Source organism: Nilaparvata lugens, chromosome 3 (assembly GCF_014356525.2).
Source record: "Nilaparvata lugens isolate BPH chromosome 3, ASM1435652v1, whole genome shotgun sequence".
In the NCBI taxonomy this organism is placed as follows: Eukaryota; Metazoa; Arthropoda; class Insecta; order Hemiptera; family Delphacidae; genus Nilaparvata; species Nilaparvata lugens.
The window spans coordinates 89,765,274-89,786,035 of record NC_052506.1 but is presented as its reverse complement, the minus strand read 5'-3'; the positions used below and the strand labels follow the sequence as shown (position 1 = coordinate 89,786,035).

The following is a 20,762-nucleotide window of genomic DNA, read 5'->3' as shown; positions in this document are numbered from 1 at the left end:
GCCGTTCGCACAACCAAAGGTTAAATTGAATTCAATCAGCTGGTGGTTTAAACTCAAAATGAACTACAATTTAACGAATGAGTCTTAATATGGATTTAATCCTCTAAAATTTGGGAATTTTACCTGCCAAATTTATTTCACAAAATTCCACATTAGAGCATTAAATCTAGTCTATATGGGAGAATAATCTACTATTGTTGAGTAAGGAGGAAATACTGGATCTAGTCTCGATATTATTCAATAGAATATTCCTTGTTTGTAAATGGTCTACCTCAATAATAAGAAAATCACATTTTCCAAAATTTGGAATCATAGTCGTGTAACACTCTCAATTCCGAAAAATGTTTCAATTGCGGATAATTATTTATTTATTTATTTATTAGATAGAGCGAACAATACAATAGTCGGAAAAGAAAAAAACAGGCTATTGCCCAAAACTTCTTCAATTTCCTGATTTTGTCACAAATCGTCCAAATATTATGTAGGTTATGTTACTTCAATTTCAACACCAAATCTTCAATCTGAAACTATGAAACAGAATAAAACAAAGAATTTCAAATTTAGATAGATTGATAATGAAACTTCCGTTAAAACAAAAACCAAACTTCAAATATTCACACAATATGGAATAAAAAATTTTGAGCTCGAAAATATCACTTTCACCATAGCTACAACAGCTGATGATTAATAGAATTACTAGTATAATTTTAGTATCAATGAAATAAAATTTAGAACCAAATGAAGGCTTTTTATTTCATGACAGGTAGAATGAAATCAAATTGATTATTCTATGAAAGAAATGACATTATTTCCAAAATTGAGAAGTTTCAAGAAATATGGAGCATTTTGAGAATTGGAAGATTATATCTACGTTCAAGAAAGACGTTCAAGCTTTCTTTTATCAACTCCACATTCTGGCACTGATCACGTTCAAAACTTCTCTACATCCTTTTTCAGCCAAAACAAGTTGTTCCTTCGTTCTTTTTGTCATTTGTTCTCGGATATCCTGGTTTTTTATAAGTTTCAAATTAATCATAATATTATAGTGGGCTCCAAAAACTCCAGTCTCTAAGCACTTGGCGCCAACCTGTAACAAAGCCAAAGGATCAATATTGTTCGAAATAGATTCCAAAAAAGATTTCATAACAGACAAAAATGTGTAGCTACAATAATACTTAACATATTATTACATTTCTCAATTTAATATTATGAAATCTAATATTCGGTTTACAGGGAATAGAATTTGTTGATACTTTCTTGATAGTTCTTATTCAGACATTAACATTAAAAGTAAACAGTTGAATGGAAAAATGAAAGACTTATCCTTAATAAATAACTAAATAAATCTATCAATGAAGACAATTAGAGGTTTATTCAAAATAACGATAACAATTATTATCAAAATTAGTTTTTCGTGTATAGTATTGAATTCATCATTCATTTATGATAAAATCTCAATATACCTGTAGATCAGATGCAGTTTGAATGTTGCATATGGCTGCCAATTTCCTCATAGTTGACCAAGAAGAGTTTATCATTTCGGCCAGAGTGTGGGGCACCTCAATAGCTTTCAACAGTCCTTTCTGTATTTCTAGCTCATATATTTCCAATTCTTTATCGGTTGTTTTGGGGAGAGTTAGTGCTTTCTGAAATATTTCCATCATTATCAACACAATTTACTATTACAATTTGGTTTTTTCAGACATGAAAGAAATGAAAATTAAGTTTTATATATTTATAAACTAAAATACTATAATGCTCTATATTTTTATTTAGTAGTTGTACTTTTAATGTCGGAAGACCGAGGAAGCGATGGACACCGGAACAGGCTTTACAAGCCTAGTCCATGATGGATGATGATGATGATGATGACTTTTAATGTGCTGAACTTTGCTGTACTGAACCCCTTCACTTCTTTGTAGCATACTGTAATAGTGTAGTAGAATGTAAAAGTGTAATAGAGTTTAATTCATTTAATTTTATTTATCAGCATTCATATTTGATCTATTCAATGTTTACATAGAAACAATATAAAAACTTTTAGTACGGTAGCCTTTTATTAAAAACTTTAAAATATTTTAACGACTTTTATTCTTTATTCATTTATATAATACGTAGATAAAATTAATATAGTTTCGATCATAGGTCATTTTCAAGTTAAAATTTTTAAGTTTTCAATAAAAGGGTTCTTATATTGTTTTGTTTGAATCAAGTTTCCCATATAAGCGAATAGATTTTATCGATGTTTACAGTATACACTGTTAGGACAGATGCCTCGTCAAATCTCAATAACTAATTGATAATAATAACTAACTTATCATTAAATTATCAACTAAAAAATCAAACTTAGTAAGACTATAACTTATTACAGTCTAGTAGAGTAGAGTATAATGATCATTGCAAGGGTATAGACCTTGCAATTATGATTAAGAGAGGAATGCCACAACTTGCTGATCAAGATCAGCATACAAATTGATACAATTCATACATACAATTGATACAGCATACAATTCATACATATGAATTGTAATTGCTGAAAGGACTATACTATCAAAATTCAGTTACAATTAAAAATTAGGTCATGTTTTATCATATCTTTGTAATATAATATTACTAAATTGCAGTATCACTAATACTTTTTATACACACCAAATAGACATAGCAAGGCATGCTATGGAATAAATAATTTGAAGTCCAGTATGAAGGCAATTTATTTCTCCACAATAAAGACTATGATGTTCTATGTAACCATATTTATTGTTTATAAGTTCTGATTTTACGTTTTGTCCTTTTTGTATTTTAGCACTTTTTAAACTTTTTGACTTCGAATTTTCAAATACTCATCTCATAAATCATCATAATTTTTTTTTGTTAGACGCAACTATTTTATTATTGAAGTGAATCAGTGAATAGTGTTTTTTATTTTTTACCATATAATCGTTGAATGCATTTGTATCCTCATCAACTAGAAGTAGAAGCTGCATCATTTTCTCGTGGAATTTTGGAATTATTTTTCTTGTGACGCTATCCAATGACTCCCACTGTTTCTTACCATACGTCATAAGTCCAACCATTGTGCTAAGGCCTGCTCCCTATTTGAAATAACAAAGATTGGCATTCATAAGAGGTATTTCAATATTGAATTCAATTCAAACCTGAATAAAAGTAATTGGATAGAACATAGAAGTTGATTAAAAAATTTTGATGATGTAAATCAATGTACAATAGTTAAACCCAAACTAATACAAACTTTATTTGTTAGATAAAAAGCTCACAGATATATTGGCCTAGTTCACTATGATCCTCATTTAAAATTCAACTATCATTGAGAGAAAAAAAATAGAAAACCAAATATCCTACTTCAACAAATTAGACAAAAAAACTAATACGGTAACCAACCAGATAAAATGAGAATGAGACGATTTATGAAGAAGACGGGAGATAGTTAATTAAGTGAAGACATTAAATATGTGAAGAAAAATTTGAGTTAGAGAGTTTGAAAATAAGAGTATGATGATTTGCGTATCCTCATATAAATTCATAATGAATATTTATTCCTAAATAAATGCATTTTATCTCACCGTGCAGTGCTGAATATAGTAAATTTATAAGAAGAATGAATTATCTCCAAGTGTCAGGAGGCTATGATATATACAGGTATGATATATGTCTACGAACTCCCTACCAATGCTCTAAGGGCATTGTTCCTGGGTGAAAAACATATCTAAATATCATATTTAAATTGTCTGGAGGTCTTCACTTACTCACACAGCGGCCATTTTGCGAAATTGAAACTTTGCACGATCATTTATAACAACTAGACAAAGCTAGAAAAAAATTATGATAATTTTTCAAATTCATAAAACAAAATTTTAAATGGCTTTGTTTTAACAAAATTTGTTTTATGTATTTAGCTTTGTCTAGTGTATTTGAAGTGAGTGAAGACTTCCGGACAATTTAAATATGAAATTTAGATATGTTTTTTACCCAGAAAAAAATTATGATAATTTTTCAAATTCATAAAACAAAATTTTAAATGGCTTTGTTTTAACAAAATTTGTTTTATGTATTTAGCTTTGTCTAGTGTATTTGAAGTGAGTGAAGACTTCCGGACAATTTAAATATGAAATTTAGATATGTTTTTTACCCAGGAACATATGTTTTTGACCTTAGAGTATTGGTAGGGAGTTCGTAGGCATCCTGTAGATAACGAACCTAAATTTGTTTTTATAACTAAAATAAATGAGCATTAAAGTATTATGAATCAATCAACTCAAGATTAAAAATCAATAAATATTCAAACTTACTGATTCATCCGTATTAGGCCTACTGTATATGATTTATCCTATAAATGTAATCAGTCTATTCTTAAAATATATGAATTCAAGGCTACTCACATTTATTCATAAAATAGAATTATAGTACCCTTTTTTGAAATTAATAAAATAATATATTAAAAATACATATTATAAATTAATCAATATTATTTTGTTGATCATCATTAACTCCAATCACCTCTACAATAATATTAGTTTGTTGATCGTTACTTAAATTTAATTAGCTTTACAATTTTTTATGATAATGTTCATTCTTATAATATTAGAGTAATATAATAATAATAATATAATATTAGTTTGTTGATCGTTACTGAAATTCAATTAGCTCTACAATTTTCAATGATAATATTTCATTCTTATAATATTAGAGTAATATAATAATAATAATATCGTGTGACCTGGCTGGCTCAGGTCTGGTGTCAGAGTTTTCAGGTCGCAAATGATCAATTTCATGGCCTCTGACATGGCCTAACGACTGCTTTTCAGGCAGCCGGGACCGACAGCTTAACGTGTCCATCCGAACCACGAGATTATTACTCAATTGACACTTTTTATGAGTAGGGTACTTGTCAGCTCTCAATTATTGAATTTTGGGTACCAGCTTTATTCCATGTTATTATTTTCACATATTTTTTTACAATGACTTTGATTTTTCAGGATGAAATGAACTTACTAGAGCTGCAACATAGGCAGAGACCGAGCCGCCTCCGGGTGCTGGGGTCCTCGCTCCCACAGAAAGCACGAATTTCTCTGCTGTCAGCTTTATCAGCGAGTTGTCAGGGTTCGAGTCTTCCAAGCAATACTCTATTATGCGTTTCCTGGACAAAATAATGACATTCAACTCTTTCAACTCCCAGCTGAAAAGTTATCTAGAAATGTTGTTCCTAGCTGGAAAGGAATTAATATTTTTATTAATCAATCAAGAGATAATTCTATAGTACCCTTCTTTTCAAAACTTTTTATGTAAACAGTCATTCAAAACAAACTACTTTCGGCTTTCAAGCCATTTTAAAACGTTTTTCCGAAAGGGGAAAAAGTTGAAAATGGCTTGAAAGTTGAAACTAGTTGTGATTTAAATAAGTGTTTATATAAAAACAAAATTGAAAAAAGGGTTCTATGGAATCTTCTTTTTTTCTATAGGGCTACTTTGAATATAAATCTGAGTACCCTCTGTAAAAAGTACTCAGACTTATATTTTCATTTATAGGTTCTATGGAATTATTTCTTGGTTGATTAATTCAAGAAACGTAGCCCTATTGAAATACTATATAAGATGTTTTTTTCGTATTGTCAATTTCATTATCAGCTCAGTCTGGATTGGAAAACAATGTTTGTACTTCTCTTATTGGGGATCATTTATAACATGAATTTGAGATACCATTCAACAAATGTGTGAAAGGAATAAGCCTATATGTAGCCTATATGTATAATACTTATTTCACAAGTATTTCCAATTCATCATTCCTAAAATGATTATGGTAGTGTAAAAAAATGAACTTCACAGTTGTATTATGCGTGGTGTTGTAGCATTTTAAAAAAATCATGAAGTGTAAACATAACCTATTTTTGGACAATTTCTATCTAAATTTGGGAAAGGAACAGTTTTGGGCTTTAAGCCTGTTGTTCCTTTCCCAATCATTCATAGTTGAGAATTATATTATATGTATCGATGTATAAATAAATAATGAAAAACAGAAATGATAATTGTCAAGCACGTTCTATTATTATTATACAATAATTTGTTGTATATTTACAACAAAACCTGGTTTCGTGGCTTAACCTGACAGCTGAAGATGTGGCTGGTTAAACCACGAAACCTGTTTCTGTTATAAATATATTAATAATCAAAAGTGGTTGACAATTTATATTTGTGTTTTTATTAAAAAAATAAAACAAAATAAAATTTGAGTTTGGAATATAAATTCAATTAAATATTCACTTACACATGTTCGAACTTCTCAAGACAGAGACGTGAAAGTACTAATTTTGTATTTTATCTCATCATATAGAATAAATTATACAGGAGAAAAGACTTAAATGTCTTAGACCCTATACTGTCCCTTTTATGATGTATACTACACTAACTACAGTCCAAACCGAGGCCATCACTCATTAAATCAACGTTTTACACTTTAAAATAAAAACTAAAAATTAATCTATATCCTTGAAAATTAAGGATGAACGAAAACAGATTAATTGTATTTAGTTTCTGTCTTTTCTCAAAACAAACTAATAGAGTTTTCTATGAAATTTTCAACGGCAGTCACTAATAACTTACTATGAAACCTAACAGATGAAAAAATAAAAAAATATTGAATGATATCTTTACCCACTATTTACTAACGTTTTAGAGTTGAATTCTCAGTTCAAAATAGTGTTTTTTTGGAATGATTGATTTTTGAAATAGTTCAGAATTGACCAAATTCAACTCACTTGGGATCGAAATCCTTGAGACCAAGACGTGATAGAACCAACTTGACTTTCTGGTCTTCTTCCAAAACAAACAGATTATCTTTTTTAATGTAAAATTCGGCAGCCTCCAGTATAGAATCCAACGGAACCAAACCGACTATCTCAGAACCAACAACACCGACGTTCAGCTCTTTTGCATCCTTCAAAACCTGAAGAGAATAAAATAGTTATTTGTGCAACTAGTGCGCAAAGTGACAGTTTGCTGCACCGAAAGAAACGTCGGCTCGGGCGGAATGGTTTCTTGAGTGCAGCAGAGGAACTTTGCGCACGTATTTCACATTAAGTTTTTCCTACAGTTACCATTGAATATGAAAAGTGGGTAATTATGGGTAAAATTGCCTGAATTCCATCAAATGTTTTTCTGTTTAATTTTATTATTGATAAAAACCTTAATCCTAAAATCCTAAAGTCCTCGTTGTCCTTGGTTATAATATATAAAGAATAATAATTAGCGCGTTGTGCTTCGTTGCACCTCTGCTCACTATAGCAGCCCAGTCACTGTTACCAACTTCATTTTGATTTTGCTGCACTGTTGCTCCATATAACCTACTAAGTATTTTGCGTTGCCATGTTGCAAATCTGGAGTGCAGAAAAATTTTTCCCGCACTAGAGCGGAAAAGTGATTTTTTGCGTTCTGTAATCAGTGCAGCAATGGCCACTTTTCAACGTAACTGTAGGAAAAGATAATATCTCATCATATAGAATAATTATACAGTAGAAAAGGCTTAAAAGTATTATGCCCAATACTGTCCCTTTTCTGATGTATACCTCTCTAACTACAGTAAGTAGTTAGTAATAACTTACTATAAAACCTACAGATAAAAAAATATTGAATAATATCATCTCCGTACAATTTTCTTTAAACTTGATGCAAGTAATTCATCTCTCGGTCCATATTTTATTTAATACTCTTAATACTCTGATATTCTTATACTCACAGCATTTAATCCAATTCACTCTGTTTCAAAAACTAAGAAATGCAATTTTTTTTTGATACAGAGAAATAATATAAATCAGCCTCCTCCCTTGCAATGAAATGTTGATGAAAATATTATATTAAATAACATTGTTTCACTGATTTTACTACAGTACTTTCAAAATTCTAAATCAAAGCAGTACATTTCTTTCAATTTATAATTAGGAACTACACAATCAAATAATCAAAGCGAACCTAACTGTCTATATTTTTCAGCTAGGAGATGATAATTATATTTTGTACTTACAATATTATGTGAGGATGTAATATAACAGATATCAATAATATTGTGTAGGGAATTACTTCATAAATACATTTTTAAAAGTAAAAAATGGAAAGTAGGTACTGTACTTGTCTACCGAGAATTGAAACAATGGAAGAGCAGAAGAATTGGCTGAAGAAAAAGGAATGCATTAATAATATAGTGAAGTCTAGAATTAACATTCATCATATATATTTTTTTAACGTTCAAACAATAATATCCATGGTGTTCTTTGGGGTTCATTATCCACAACAAATAGTAAGCTACTCCATTGTGAAGTCCAAGTTATAATGGCAGTGGAGAAAGATAGGAGAACAACGTTGCTGATCCTCTGTCTTGTCAATGCCTTCTATGGAGGGTAACTGATACCAGTCTATTGATGTAATATTAACTGTTCATTCTCATTTAAAATAATCAATAATATTTTATCATGCAAGAAATTACATTTTTCAATGTTTTCATAATGAAGATTAAATATTTTGTTAATTAATTAGATTTCTCATTGTTAAAAAAAAGTCTGGCAACAGAGCAAAGCTAGAAAAAGATAGCGATATCCGCTTCGTTGAATGATAGACAAGGATAACAATACAATTGCTAATTAAAAACTGCCATTATAACGTGGACATCACTATAGCCTCCATTCCATACACTGACATGCAAATCCTTCATGCTGTTCGATTGATTCAATAAGAAAGCAAAATACTTCAAGTATAATTTGTGGGAATCTATGGACCATAACTATGTCATGGATCATGAAATATGTATTCATAGCTCATATCACAGATTTAATACTGTTATTTAGTGTATGCTCATAGCTTATTCTAATAATTGAACACTTGATCCGGTTTTGCTACCTCATTTAGTATGAAGTTTCAAGTTTCAAGTTTAAGTTGCAAGTTTTTATTGGGCCAGTTGAACATAGAAGTTACTATAACCATGTCACAATTCACATTGAAGAAGCATACAATAAATTGCTCAGGTCCAACAAATACAATAGACAATAATTAATAAAACAGATAAGTTACATTTGGTAGGAGTAACAGTTAGGTAAGTTTACAGAAAAAAAGTTTTTTCCAATATCCATAGAAATTTATGAAGGTTGTGGCATTTACAGATGAGAAGTTTGGCCGATATCCATTGAAATTGATGAAGGTTGTGGCATCTTTTATATTTTTTACAATGACCAGTTAGATTGGAGCTCAACATCCTTAACAATAATAATTCTCATTGTACCTCAAAAAGTCAAATGCATGTCTTCAGCAAGATGAATAGATGAATGGAAGTCTTACCTCCTCATATGCAATGTGGATCGGCGTTACTTTGTAGTCGATGAGATTGAGGGACACTTGAGCCAGGTTGGCCTCAGCCAGCCACCAACCAACGCCCTGAACGGCCCGCAGGCGACCTGGTGCGTTCGGCCCCCTTCCACTCTCTCTTATATTCAGAGCAATCCTGTTGACAATAATCTAAATATAAACGGTACTTTATTTGCAAATATTTAAAGTGAATAAACTTATTTGCAGGTAGAACATTCTTGAGTAGTAAGAAATAAAGAAAAGACTAATATATAAAGTAAGATATTATATAAAGTGATAAAAGAAAGCTATTTTACTATCGTATTTTGATATAACTTAAAAGTGAAAAACACTCACATTCTTGGTGTGGCGACGACCGTTTCGTGTAATAATAATAGTGAAAACAAGATGGATAACCAACAACGAAAGTTATTTGCTAATAAAACATTGTTGAGTAGTAAGAAATAATGAAAATAATAATATCCAAAGTAAGATATATGAAGTGATAGAAGAAAGTTATTTGTAAAAATGAATAATATAATTATTTACAAAAATCCAAATTAAATGCTGTGAATAATGTATTGTCACTGTAGCCTACCTTGGAAAGTCAAAATTATCTTCAGCAAGATAAATTGAAGTATTGTAAGATGTATTTCATTAATTAGCATTTGAGTAAATTAAATTTTCCTTTAATTTCAATCTTTTAAAAGAATAATAAGTGGAATCGCTCTTTCACCCTAGCAGCGCGTCATATAGGAAAAAATTATATTATGTCAGTTATTAAATATAAGAAATTTGCAAAATTGCTCAAAAATTTCCAGCAAGTCCAGATTTGAATGAAATATTTTTGTTATATAATTAGTTTTCAAACATAAACGTTTTAATTTCTAGTTTAGTTTTGGAGTGAAAATTGGACTCGAAAGTGAAAAGTGAAAACATTACCTCATTATTTTTTCAAAACTTCTATTTCATCAAAATTTTGGATGGGAAAGACAGTTTTGGGCTATGCCTGTTGTCTTCTCCCAATCATATTATTGTGATTATAATTACTTGTGATTGTCAATGAATGAAATGAATAAATAAAATGAAAACTATCTCTGAAGAAATGAATCACTCCATTAATTATCCACCAGTAGTTTCGATGGTCGAGTCAACTCCACTTTGATAGATTCGATTATGATCAGCTCTTTATTCATTTTCACGCTGTGGGTTTCATTTTGGAACCTACATTCTATTAAGTACTCTAATATTTGATACATATTTTAATAAATCTGTAGGTGGTTTTTCTTTAATTTTTGACAGACAAAAGATATTTATTTCAAAAAAATTCACTTTACAAAGTAATAATCTTATGTACTCATTTTCAATATAAAACAACATCAAAGAATAAAAACAAACTCATGAATACACTCTATATGTACGTTAATTCTCTTTATATTCCAGAAGTATTACTATCATATTATTATTACAATACAACCTATTTTGAAAATTAATAACCTACTGACTTCTATTTACTTCTATAGACTTCTGTTGTAGTCTAGAGATTGTGTTTCCACGTGAATATTCAAAAAAACACTCACTTTTCAATGAGTGTTTTTAACAGTGTTTTGTCTACAACAGAGCTATAATAAAGTATTTCGTCATGGAAAAAAACATAAAAAATTGGTAAATTCTAATGTACATGTTTTTAACAGTGAATGATTTAATTCCCTCTCTGAATTGTTGAATATTAATTGATAGTTTAGAAAACTTTTTCATAGTTAGAAGAATTTATAATTTTCATAGAAAATTTCTACAGAGGCAGTATTTCTATTCATAAATATGTTATCATAGTCATAGAAAATTATATTACCTGTGAGCTTGTTCTTTTGTAGCGAGAAGGTTTACATTGTAGGCAATAAGGAAATTCCTGACTCCGACCATTGTGGCTCCCCACTCAGGAACCCATTCAGCTGGACCGTAATCAGGCTTCCATGGCTCTGTAGATATCTAGTGAATGAAAACAAGAATCTTCTCACTCCAACTATTTAACTAGATATGAGACAAATTTAAACATTTTCTTTCTGTAAAAGTGTAGTTTCCTTTAAAATATATTTCATCAAATGCAATGGAGTACTGCAGGTTTTTTAAACGAATGAAACCAGATCAATTTTTATTATTATCTATTATTTTTTTTTACAAGAAAGCACTATATGGGAGAGGAAAACTAAGGATACTCTTTATACTATTTCTCTCCCAAATTTAGATATTTTGTAAAAGTCCGAAATAAGGTTATTATTCCACTTTTCTAAAATAATTTATAATTTTATCCATCTTATTAACTGTGAGCTTCAAAATAGTAAACCAAATTCTTGAATATAAATTGTTATTGTTCATCAAAGATAGTAAATTCTTAGGTATAAATCAAAGGATCAGACACAAAACATATACATTGGAATGATACACAATCCCTATACCAACATGAAATTAAAGTGTCGGTATTATTAGGTAAGGTAATATATAACTTTATAACTTTAATATATAACTTTTGTTCGCTGATGACCTGTGGATAATACAGAAAAATGAATATAGTCTGCAAAAATCGGTTCATGTTCTAAATGAAATATGCAAAGGTTATAATTTTAGAATTTCTCAGGGAAAGATAAAAATCATGGCATTCACTGGTAAATACCCCACGAGATCAAAAATAGTTATTGACAACAAAGTATTGGAGCAAGTGTCACAAAATTGCTACCTTGGTTGTGATATCAATTTCAAAGACGAATTGGATATTGAAAGAAAAATAGGTAAATTCCAATCAATATGTGGGAACATCAGCAGGACCCTTAACAAGAAAGCGAGGAAAGAAACACTCATGAAGTTCTATAGAGTGATGGCGCCCCTGTTTTCCTATACGGAAGTGAATCATGGGTCACAAAAAAACGTCTAGAGAGCAGGGTGCAGGCAGCAAAAATGAGATTTCTTCGCAGAACAAAGGGCTGTGACCGCCGGCACCACATTAGAAATGAGGATATAAGGCAAGAGCTGGGTGCCTTTACCACGAATGAACATGAATGAATGAATTCTTAACATAAATGAAAAAGTTATATCATATCGCAACCAGTGGAGGGAGCATGTCAACAGAATGCCAACAGAAAGGATTCCCTTGAAAATTCTTAACTACCACCCTATAGGAAAAAGAGATATAGGAACACCTAGGAAAAGATCGATATAAAATATAAAGATGAATAACAGATTTAATGATTATTGTAATAAATTTTAGATTACCGTACTGTAATAGATAGATATACAATTATACTGTTGTGAGTCGGAACAGGCAAGAGCCTAAGCCTTGAATGAAGGAAGAAGAAGATAACTTTATAGTAATATAATAATACTTCTAAAATAAATAATGTGTTGTGAATCCATCCTTTATTCTATCATGATGATGTCCACTGAGAAATAAAAATCCAAAACTACTTTACCTCCACTTCCACTGAATCTTAGCAGTTTTAACACTACATGGGTGGGTTTAAAACATTTGTTTTTTTTATTCTTCTCACATTAAATATAACAAATTGTACATAGTTTAAGAAAATCAATACACAATAACACCATATATATCATACATTGCGGGAGTACTTACGCGTTCCCAAAACCAAAATTCAAAAACTCCAAAACCAAAAACCCCCAGTTCCTCAAACTACTTTAGCCGAAAAAGTTGCTCAACTACAAAGTAGCCACACTAATTTAAAAAACCAATTAGAAGTAACTCTAAAAACGTCTGAGGAAGAAAGGTTAGGGATGGTAGAAGAAATTAAATCTTTGGAACTGATTATAAAATTACAAGATGAAGACCATAAAAAAGAAATACTAAATCTAAAAAACCAATGTAGTCTAATGTCGGAGGAAATAAAGAAACTAAAATCTAAATTGATAATACTAAATGTATGATAGAACCTCCGTCCAAATGCAAAAAAATAGAATCTAACCTAAATGATGGGAAATGCTCTGAAAATGGTCGAAATAAAACGTACAGTGAGGTTTTGAAGACAGCAACCAAAAATATAGCTGAGGGAAATAAAGATAGGAAAGGGAGAGTTCTGCTACTGACGTCCAGTCATGGACGTGATTGCAGTGATCTCCTTGATAAAAGATTGAAAAATAAATTTGATGTCCAATGTTTTTTCAAGCCAAGTGCATCAATTAATGCAGTTGTAGAGTCAGCTAGGGAACAAACTAAAGACTTTGATGAAAATGACTATCTAATTGTACTGGGTGGCTCAAATAATATAAATGAACCTAACTTGAATCATCTTCCTCAAGTAACAGAAAAAATCAAGGAAATTGTGCCACTCAACAAAAAAACAAACTTAATAATAAGTACTATTCCTAATAGGTTTGATAGGCCAGAGTTAAATGAAGCAATCAATTCGACAAACAATCAATCCATAATACAATCAACAGCCTAAAAAATAAGAATTCTAAACACTGGGGATTTGTTTTCTAAATGAAAGGCTGAAAAGACATAACTTCACTAATCATGGGTTGCATCTAAATCGATCTGGCAAAGTAATATTTTGTAATAGATTGGCAGAGCTGATTGAAAGCCGTTTGCAATCCTCTGGTTTAAAAACAGTCAAAAAAACAAATAACGATTTTTTAGTAAATTGGCTCAAAACAGGGAAAGGAAATAGCTACAAATGCTAGAGATAGAGTAGCACAAGATGGTAAGGTTTTAGTATTTATCATCAAAATATTCAGTATCTTCGCAACAAAATTGACAGATTAGAAGTATTTCTTAACAGGAGGATCCTGACATTGTTATTTTCACAGAGCATGGCTTAAAAATAAAGGAAATAAATCAAGTTAGGATTCCAGGCTATTCACTGAGATCAGAATTTTGTAGAATAGCTCATAGAAGTGGTGGTGTATGTATATTCACTAGCAATGCTAAACATACCCAAACTTATGAACTGGATTTTGTTAAGAGATTTTCTGTTGAGATGGATTTAGAGGTGACGGGACTAAGGTTAAAAATTGATGATCGATTTGAGGTAGCAGTGTTAGGTATCTATAGGTCACCAAATGGAGACTGGCAAAAATTTTGTGAGCTGCTCCACACACTTTTGGAAATTACAACCGCTCGTTTCACAAATGTTATAGTAGTAGGAGATTTCAATACCGATTTTGCCAGGCAGGATAAAATGACAAAGGATATTAGAGATATTATTAATATGAATAATTTAGAAATTAAGGTCCACGAATATACAAGAGTAACTCGAACTTCACAGACAATTATTGATAATATCCTCACAAATATAGAAGGTTGTAATGTCAGGTTGAGTAGCTCAGATCTATCAGATCATAACTATCAAATTTTAGATGTTAAGTTGCAGGGCCAGAATCCAAGCAGAAAAAAAACTTTTGTGAAAGAAATTCAGCAATATGAGCTAGGAAATATAAATTGTTTGAAGCAGGAACTGCTTCAAGAAAATTGGAGTAGTGTTTATAACAGTTGTAACCTAAATTACAAATATAAGCAATTCATTGATACTCTAAGATTTCACATTAGTGTAAGCTGTCCAATAAAAAAAGTCAAAGTAAAAAGTAAATTGGACAAAGTAGATGAATGGATAACTGAAGATATTCTTACTCAAAGAAATATTGTTAGGGAAGCCTATGAGGAATTTAAATTAGTGAGGATGTTCCGAGTGAAGTCAAATACAAATGTCTAAAGAAAAACTATGCAAAAGAAGTGAGGAAAGCTAAGTGTAAGAAAACAGCTGAAATATTAACAACTAGTACCAATTTTAACTCTGCTGTTTGGGAGGTAATTAATAGAAATAGGAGAGCAGCTCAAAAAGATAGAGTTACTAATGTCCCTAGGATAATCGATGAACATGGAAATTATATGGATGATAGTATAGACATTTGTAACTTTTTCAATAAGTATTATCAACAGGTTGCATATAATCTCCAAAAGTCACTGAACACTAATACTTGTAATACAACTACATTAAATGCTGAGCCAATTGAAAAGGTATTTAAATTTCATCCATTATCAAGAGATGAGTTGTCAAGAATAATAAAAAATTTGAATAACAAAAAAACAGTAGGATTGGATGGGGTCTCAAGCAAAATTTTAAAAGAATGTGAAAATGAATTACTGGAACCTTTATTGCATCTCCTTAATACTTCACTAGAGCAGGGTATTTTCCCTGATGATCTGAAACAAGGAAAAATTTTGCCAATTTTCAAGAGCGGTGATTCTGAAAGAGTTGAAAATTATAGACCCATTAGTATTCTAAATGTAATAAGTAAATTTTTGAAAGAGTAGTTTTAATAGGCTATTGATGCACCTGGAAGAAATTAATTTCATATGTGATGAACAGCATGGGTTCCAGAAAGGGAAATCTACTAAGACTGCAATAGTATCCCTTGTTGAAAGACTAATAGATATAATAGATTCAGGTGAGAAGGCAGCCGCAATATTTCTTGATTTATCCAAAGCTTTTGATTGTGTGAACCATAGAATATTATTGGAAATACTAAAAACTGTAGGTGTGAATGGTATAGAATTAAAATGGTTTGAATCATATCTCATAGGTAGAAACCAGTGTGTTGAGCTTACCAAGGTGGATGGGAATGAAATAGTAAAAATTAAATCTCAAAAACTGGAGGTCCAGGCTGGAGTACCTCAAGGCTCAATTCTGGGTCCCTTACTGTTTCTGTTGTATGTGAACCAATTACCAAAAGAGTTAAAAGATCACAGAGCTCTGTTGTTTGCTGATGACACATCGCTTATCTTTAACAATTATTTATTAGATAGTCTAGAAATAAATGCTTTTACTGGAGTACAGTCAATTGTCCAATTCTTGAAGCAAAGGCAATTAACAATAAATAGTAAGAAATGTCAATTCCTACAATTCAAAAGTAAATATAATTCAGTAGAGGATAGAGAAATAAATGTGTTTGTAGAGGAAAATGAATTAGACCAAGAAGAGAAAGTAGCATTCTTGGGAATTTTACTGGACAGGAAATTAACATGGCATCCTTACATTGAGAGGATATGTAATAAGATATCATCTGGGGTATTTGTCCTGCGGCAGCTTGCTAGGCTGAATGATAAAAAACTACTGTTAACTGCTTACCATGGACTTATACTATCTCATATTAGGTATGCTATTTTAGTATGGGGTAATTCATCTCAACAAAATATGGACAGGGTGTTTAAGATTCAAAAGAAGGCACTCAGATGTATAGAGAAAGTGAATAGGTTAGACTCTTGTAGGCCTTTATTTAAAAAGCTTGGTCTATTAACTGTGCCATCTTTGTATGTATATGAAGTTGTAATGCATGTGAAAACGAGTGGTGTGATCCAGAATTCAGATGTTCATGAGTATAATACGCGAAACAGAGCAGATTATCATATAATGGGTCACAATAGTAGGTTATTTGAACAAAAACCAGATTATATTGGTAGGAAATTTTATAACAAGCTACCTCAAATCTTGAAAAGTAATGATGATTTGAAGATTTTCAAAAAACAAATTAAAAAATATTTAGTTGATAGAGCTTTTTATAGTGTACAAGAATTCCTTTCAAACCTAAACTAGGTTGAACTACTTAGTGTTAGAATTATTATGTAATAACATGACTTGTCTTATACTCCATGACTGGAGTCTTTAGGACGTAATCTTAAAAAAAAAAAAAAAAAAAATACAATCAGTAAGAATCCAGATAGGCTACTGTTTTTGGTGAGATGTAGTGAGATTTGGTGAGTATGTATTTATCCATAATGAAGCACTAAAATATTGTCTAAAAATATCATTACTAAATCGTCTAAAATAACACTGAAAATGACACCATGCGAAACATGTATGTATTTTTAAAATGAATTCATGATATTTATAGACAATATTCTAGTGTTTCATTAGTAACAATTCAACTAGATCTCTGTGCATTATGACTTTGTGGCTACTCTACCTACCCCATGAAGTTAACTTCATCTTACATTGGGGTATTTTTCACAAAATAATGGAGTTCCAACTAATATATTAGACTGACCTTGTCTCTGAGTGCCTCGTATTCTCCTGCTCGAATTTGTGGCACAGTCTTGCGATAGTCAAGCGTGGCTGCATATCCATACAAATAAATTGGGATGGAAAGCTGTGTAGCCAAAGCTGATGCGATTTTCTTGGCACAAGCAATACAGTCTTCCACTGTGACATCCCTGACTGGAATTATGGGACAAACGTCCATAGCACCCAAGCGAGGATGTTCTCCTGTAACATTAATTATTACATTTATTTAAAAAAACTTCACTCACATGGGCTACTTTTCAACAAATTAATAAAAACAATATACAAATCTTGAAGTACTCTTCATTTTTCAAAAAAATTAAAATAGTTTCGACCCTATCTTAGATTTCAACTTGAAAATGACCTAAGTTAGGGTCGAAATTAGTTGTTGAACTATTTTAAATTTTTTTAAAAATAAAGGGTACCTACTTCAAGATTTTTATATTGTTTTTATTAATACATTTATTATTTATTCATGTATTTATTTATTGGACAAACTATTTCAACGTTTTTAAAGAATAAAGGGTACTTCAAGATTTTTATATTGTTTTTATTAATACATTCACTATTTATTTATTCATTATTCATACATGTCATAAGCTATTACAAAATAACATTGACAATCGACATACATATTTCAATACACATAATAATACTTAAACATAACGTCATACAAACAAAATTCATAATAATATTGAAAGCTTTGCAACACTTGTTAAACGTATTTCTGTAAGTAGTATTTATGTTTAACGATTGATTAAATTATTCTCAAGATTTTTAACCTAATGAAAAAATACTGAATTTATTGAACCCTATCAAATACCTTTCCCTATTGGAAGATCTTTCTCATCAACATATGAATGACTGTTATAAATAATAATTAATTTATTGGATTGCAATGTTATAATGAGAATATACGAATAATGAATATAAAAAATATTAAATGAATTACAATGTAATATTTTATTGATTTACAGCAGTAGTTAATAACAATGTTATATAAATTCATATGAAATGTTTGAGCATCAATATGTTCCACAATAATAATTATTAACAATGAGTAAATAGGGAGATAATTCATTATTTGAATCAGATTTCGCACTATTTGAAAAGTTGATTCTTGCAAAAACTCTGAAAGAACCCTCGAAAAAATTTGAGAATTTGTCACAATATTTCATCTTCATATTCTCTGAATGAGTCAGCTACTTTATTGGGGGTTGAATGTTCGAACTGAATGTACTTTTTCCTATATTTACTAATCAAGTATCTTAATAGGGCTACCTGAATGTTCAATAGGTTGTAGAAAATTGCTTGTACCATTGCAATATTCAAAAATATTTTTCCTTTTATACTATATATTCTAATATATATTTTGATTGATTAATATTAGAATTTCATTCATTCATTCATAATGATCAACTTATTCAAGTTCTGGTGAAAAGAAGATTGGGTAGGCATCTACCAACCTTTGTGTTTGGTCATATCGATTTTGGTTTTTGCAACAGCAGCAGCATTGACAGCCGCTTCTACCACCGCGTCTGGTGGCCCCACAAACGTGTACACCGTTCTATTGGTCGACGAGCCAGGGTCTACATCGAGTAACTCCACCCCACCTGTTTTCCTTATAGCTTCTGCTATAGCTTCGATAACCTGTGAACAAAGACCGAACAGAAAAAATTAACTACATCAAAATAGTTATTTGTGCAACTAGTGCGCAAAGTGACAGTTTGCTGCACCGAAAGAAACGTTTACTGTTTGGAATAATGTTTTCTTGAGTGCAGCAGAGGAATTTTGCGCACGTATTTCACATTAAATTTTTCCTACAGCTACCATTGAATATGAAAAGTGGGTAAATATGGGTAAAATTACCTGAAATCCATCAAATGTTTTTCTGTGTAATTTTATTATTAATAAAAACCTAAATTTATTCAAAATTGAATAATAATGAAAATGAATGAAGGCGGCACATGGCAATGTGGTGACTGTCAACCACTGTCATCGTTGTCCACTGACATATTATATTGTGCACCACAGTCAGTGTTACCAACTTAATTTTGATTTCCCTGCACTGGTGCTCCATATAACCTACTAACTATTTTGCGTTGTCATGCTGCAAATCTGGAGTACGCAAAGTGATACTTTGCGCACTAGAGCGGAAAAGTGATTCTTTGCGGCCTGCAATCAGTGCACAAATGGTCACTTTTCAAGGTATCTGTAGGAAAATAATATTATTCAAGCTGCGTTTACACCAAAGTTATCAACAAAATGTTTATTTTTCTGTCCTTATAGATTCTATTAGATTGAACGGAACTTGGCAAACACATATGCTCGTCATGTGTATGATAAGTTATGTTCAATCTAATAGAATCTATAAGGACGGGGAAATAAAGTTATGTTGATAACTTTTGTGTTGCTTTAGTCCTTTGTATATTGTTGAGAATTTTATAGAAATAATTGAGAAATTTGATGATATATAGTAAATATTCTACTTCCATTGAGCACTCCAACTTATAGAACCAAGATACAGATGTGTTGAAACTTACACATATTTAGGAGTAGCCTAATCAATTATCGATGAAAATAAAACAGTACTCAAACCAACTTTATCTGAGAAATAATTCAATTTAGTCGGCATTTCCATGTAGGCCTGTATTAGGTTAGAACGTTCTTGATTAATTAAATTGATAATACTTATTAATCCATTTAAAATCATCATTTTCAATGAATATTCATCTTTTTTTTAATTATCAGGATCATTTAAAAATTCTTTTATTTAATTATAAACTCATGAGGTAATTTTTCTATTAATCACACAAGCACTTGCTATTCAAGATTTCCATCAACATTCTACAAATTTATTTTAATTACTCAAACATTGTTTATGATTCCACTTATCTTATAGTAGCCAACAGTAGCCAACCATATTCACTTTTTATGAGCGTATTGTTGAAAAATTGATAAGCTGTCACTAATATTGAAGTATTAAAGGCACACTCAGCTACCACTGATTTTATTCATCATCAATCTGTTATAAAATTATTTTTTAACATCTACTTTATTATTATTTTGGTAGTTTTGTAATCCACTCAAATCAGTTTAGGATCCTCAGATGTCTATAGAGCACTCTCTAGAGTCTCTCCCATTATTCACCATTAAGATGGCTGAATACATTTTGAAAAAATACAATTAGAGTTCCCTGGTATGTAATAAAAAACACAGTACTTGCCTCTGGATCTCTCCCTTCAGAAAAGTTAGGAACACACTCAACAAGTGGACGAGCCATCTTTGGAGGAGTTAGACACTATTCAAATGACGGTGGTTTGAATGTTTACTCAAATTATATAACCGAAACGCAGT

General features: G+C 30.7%; 1 protein-coding gene across 1 annotated transcript; it reads right to left on the bottom strand.

Annotated features, from left to right (window-relative positions):
• Window positions 1-727: 727 nt before the first annotated feature.
• Window positions 728-20,762, bottom strand: LOC111048885 (formimidoyltransferase-cyclodeaminase). Its single transcript, XM_039424995.1, has 10 exons — window positions 20,632-20,762; window positions 18,872-19,055; window positions 17,392-17,609; window positions 11,195-11,331; window positions 9,337-9,499; window positions 6,771-6,958; window positions 5,011-5,155; window positions 2,931-3,092; window positions 1,464-1,646; window positions 728-1,087 (listed from the first exon to the last, which is right to left on the bottom strand). The coding sequence occupies exons 1-10, from the start codon at window positions 20,686-20,688 to the stop codon at window positions 902-904; spliced, it is 1,623 nt and encodes a 540-aa protein (XP_039280929.1). The 5' UTR covers window positions 20,689-20,762; the 3' UTR covers window positions 728-901.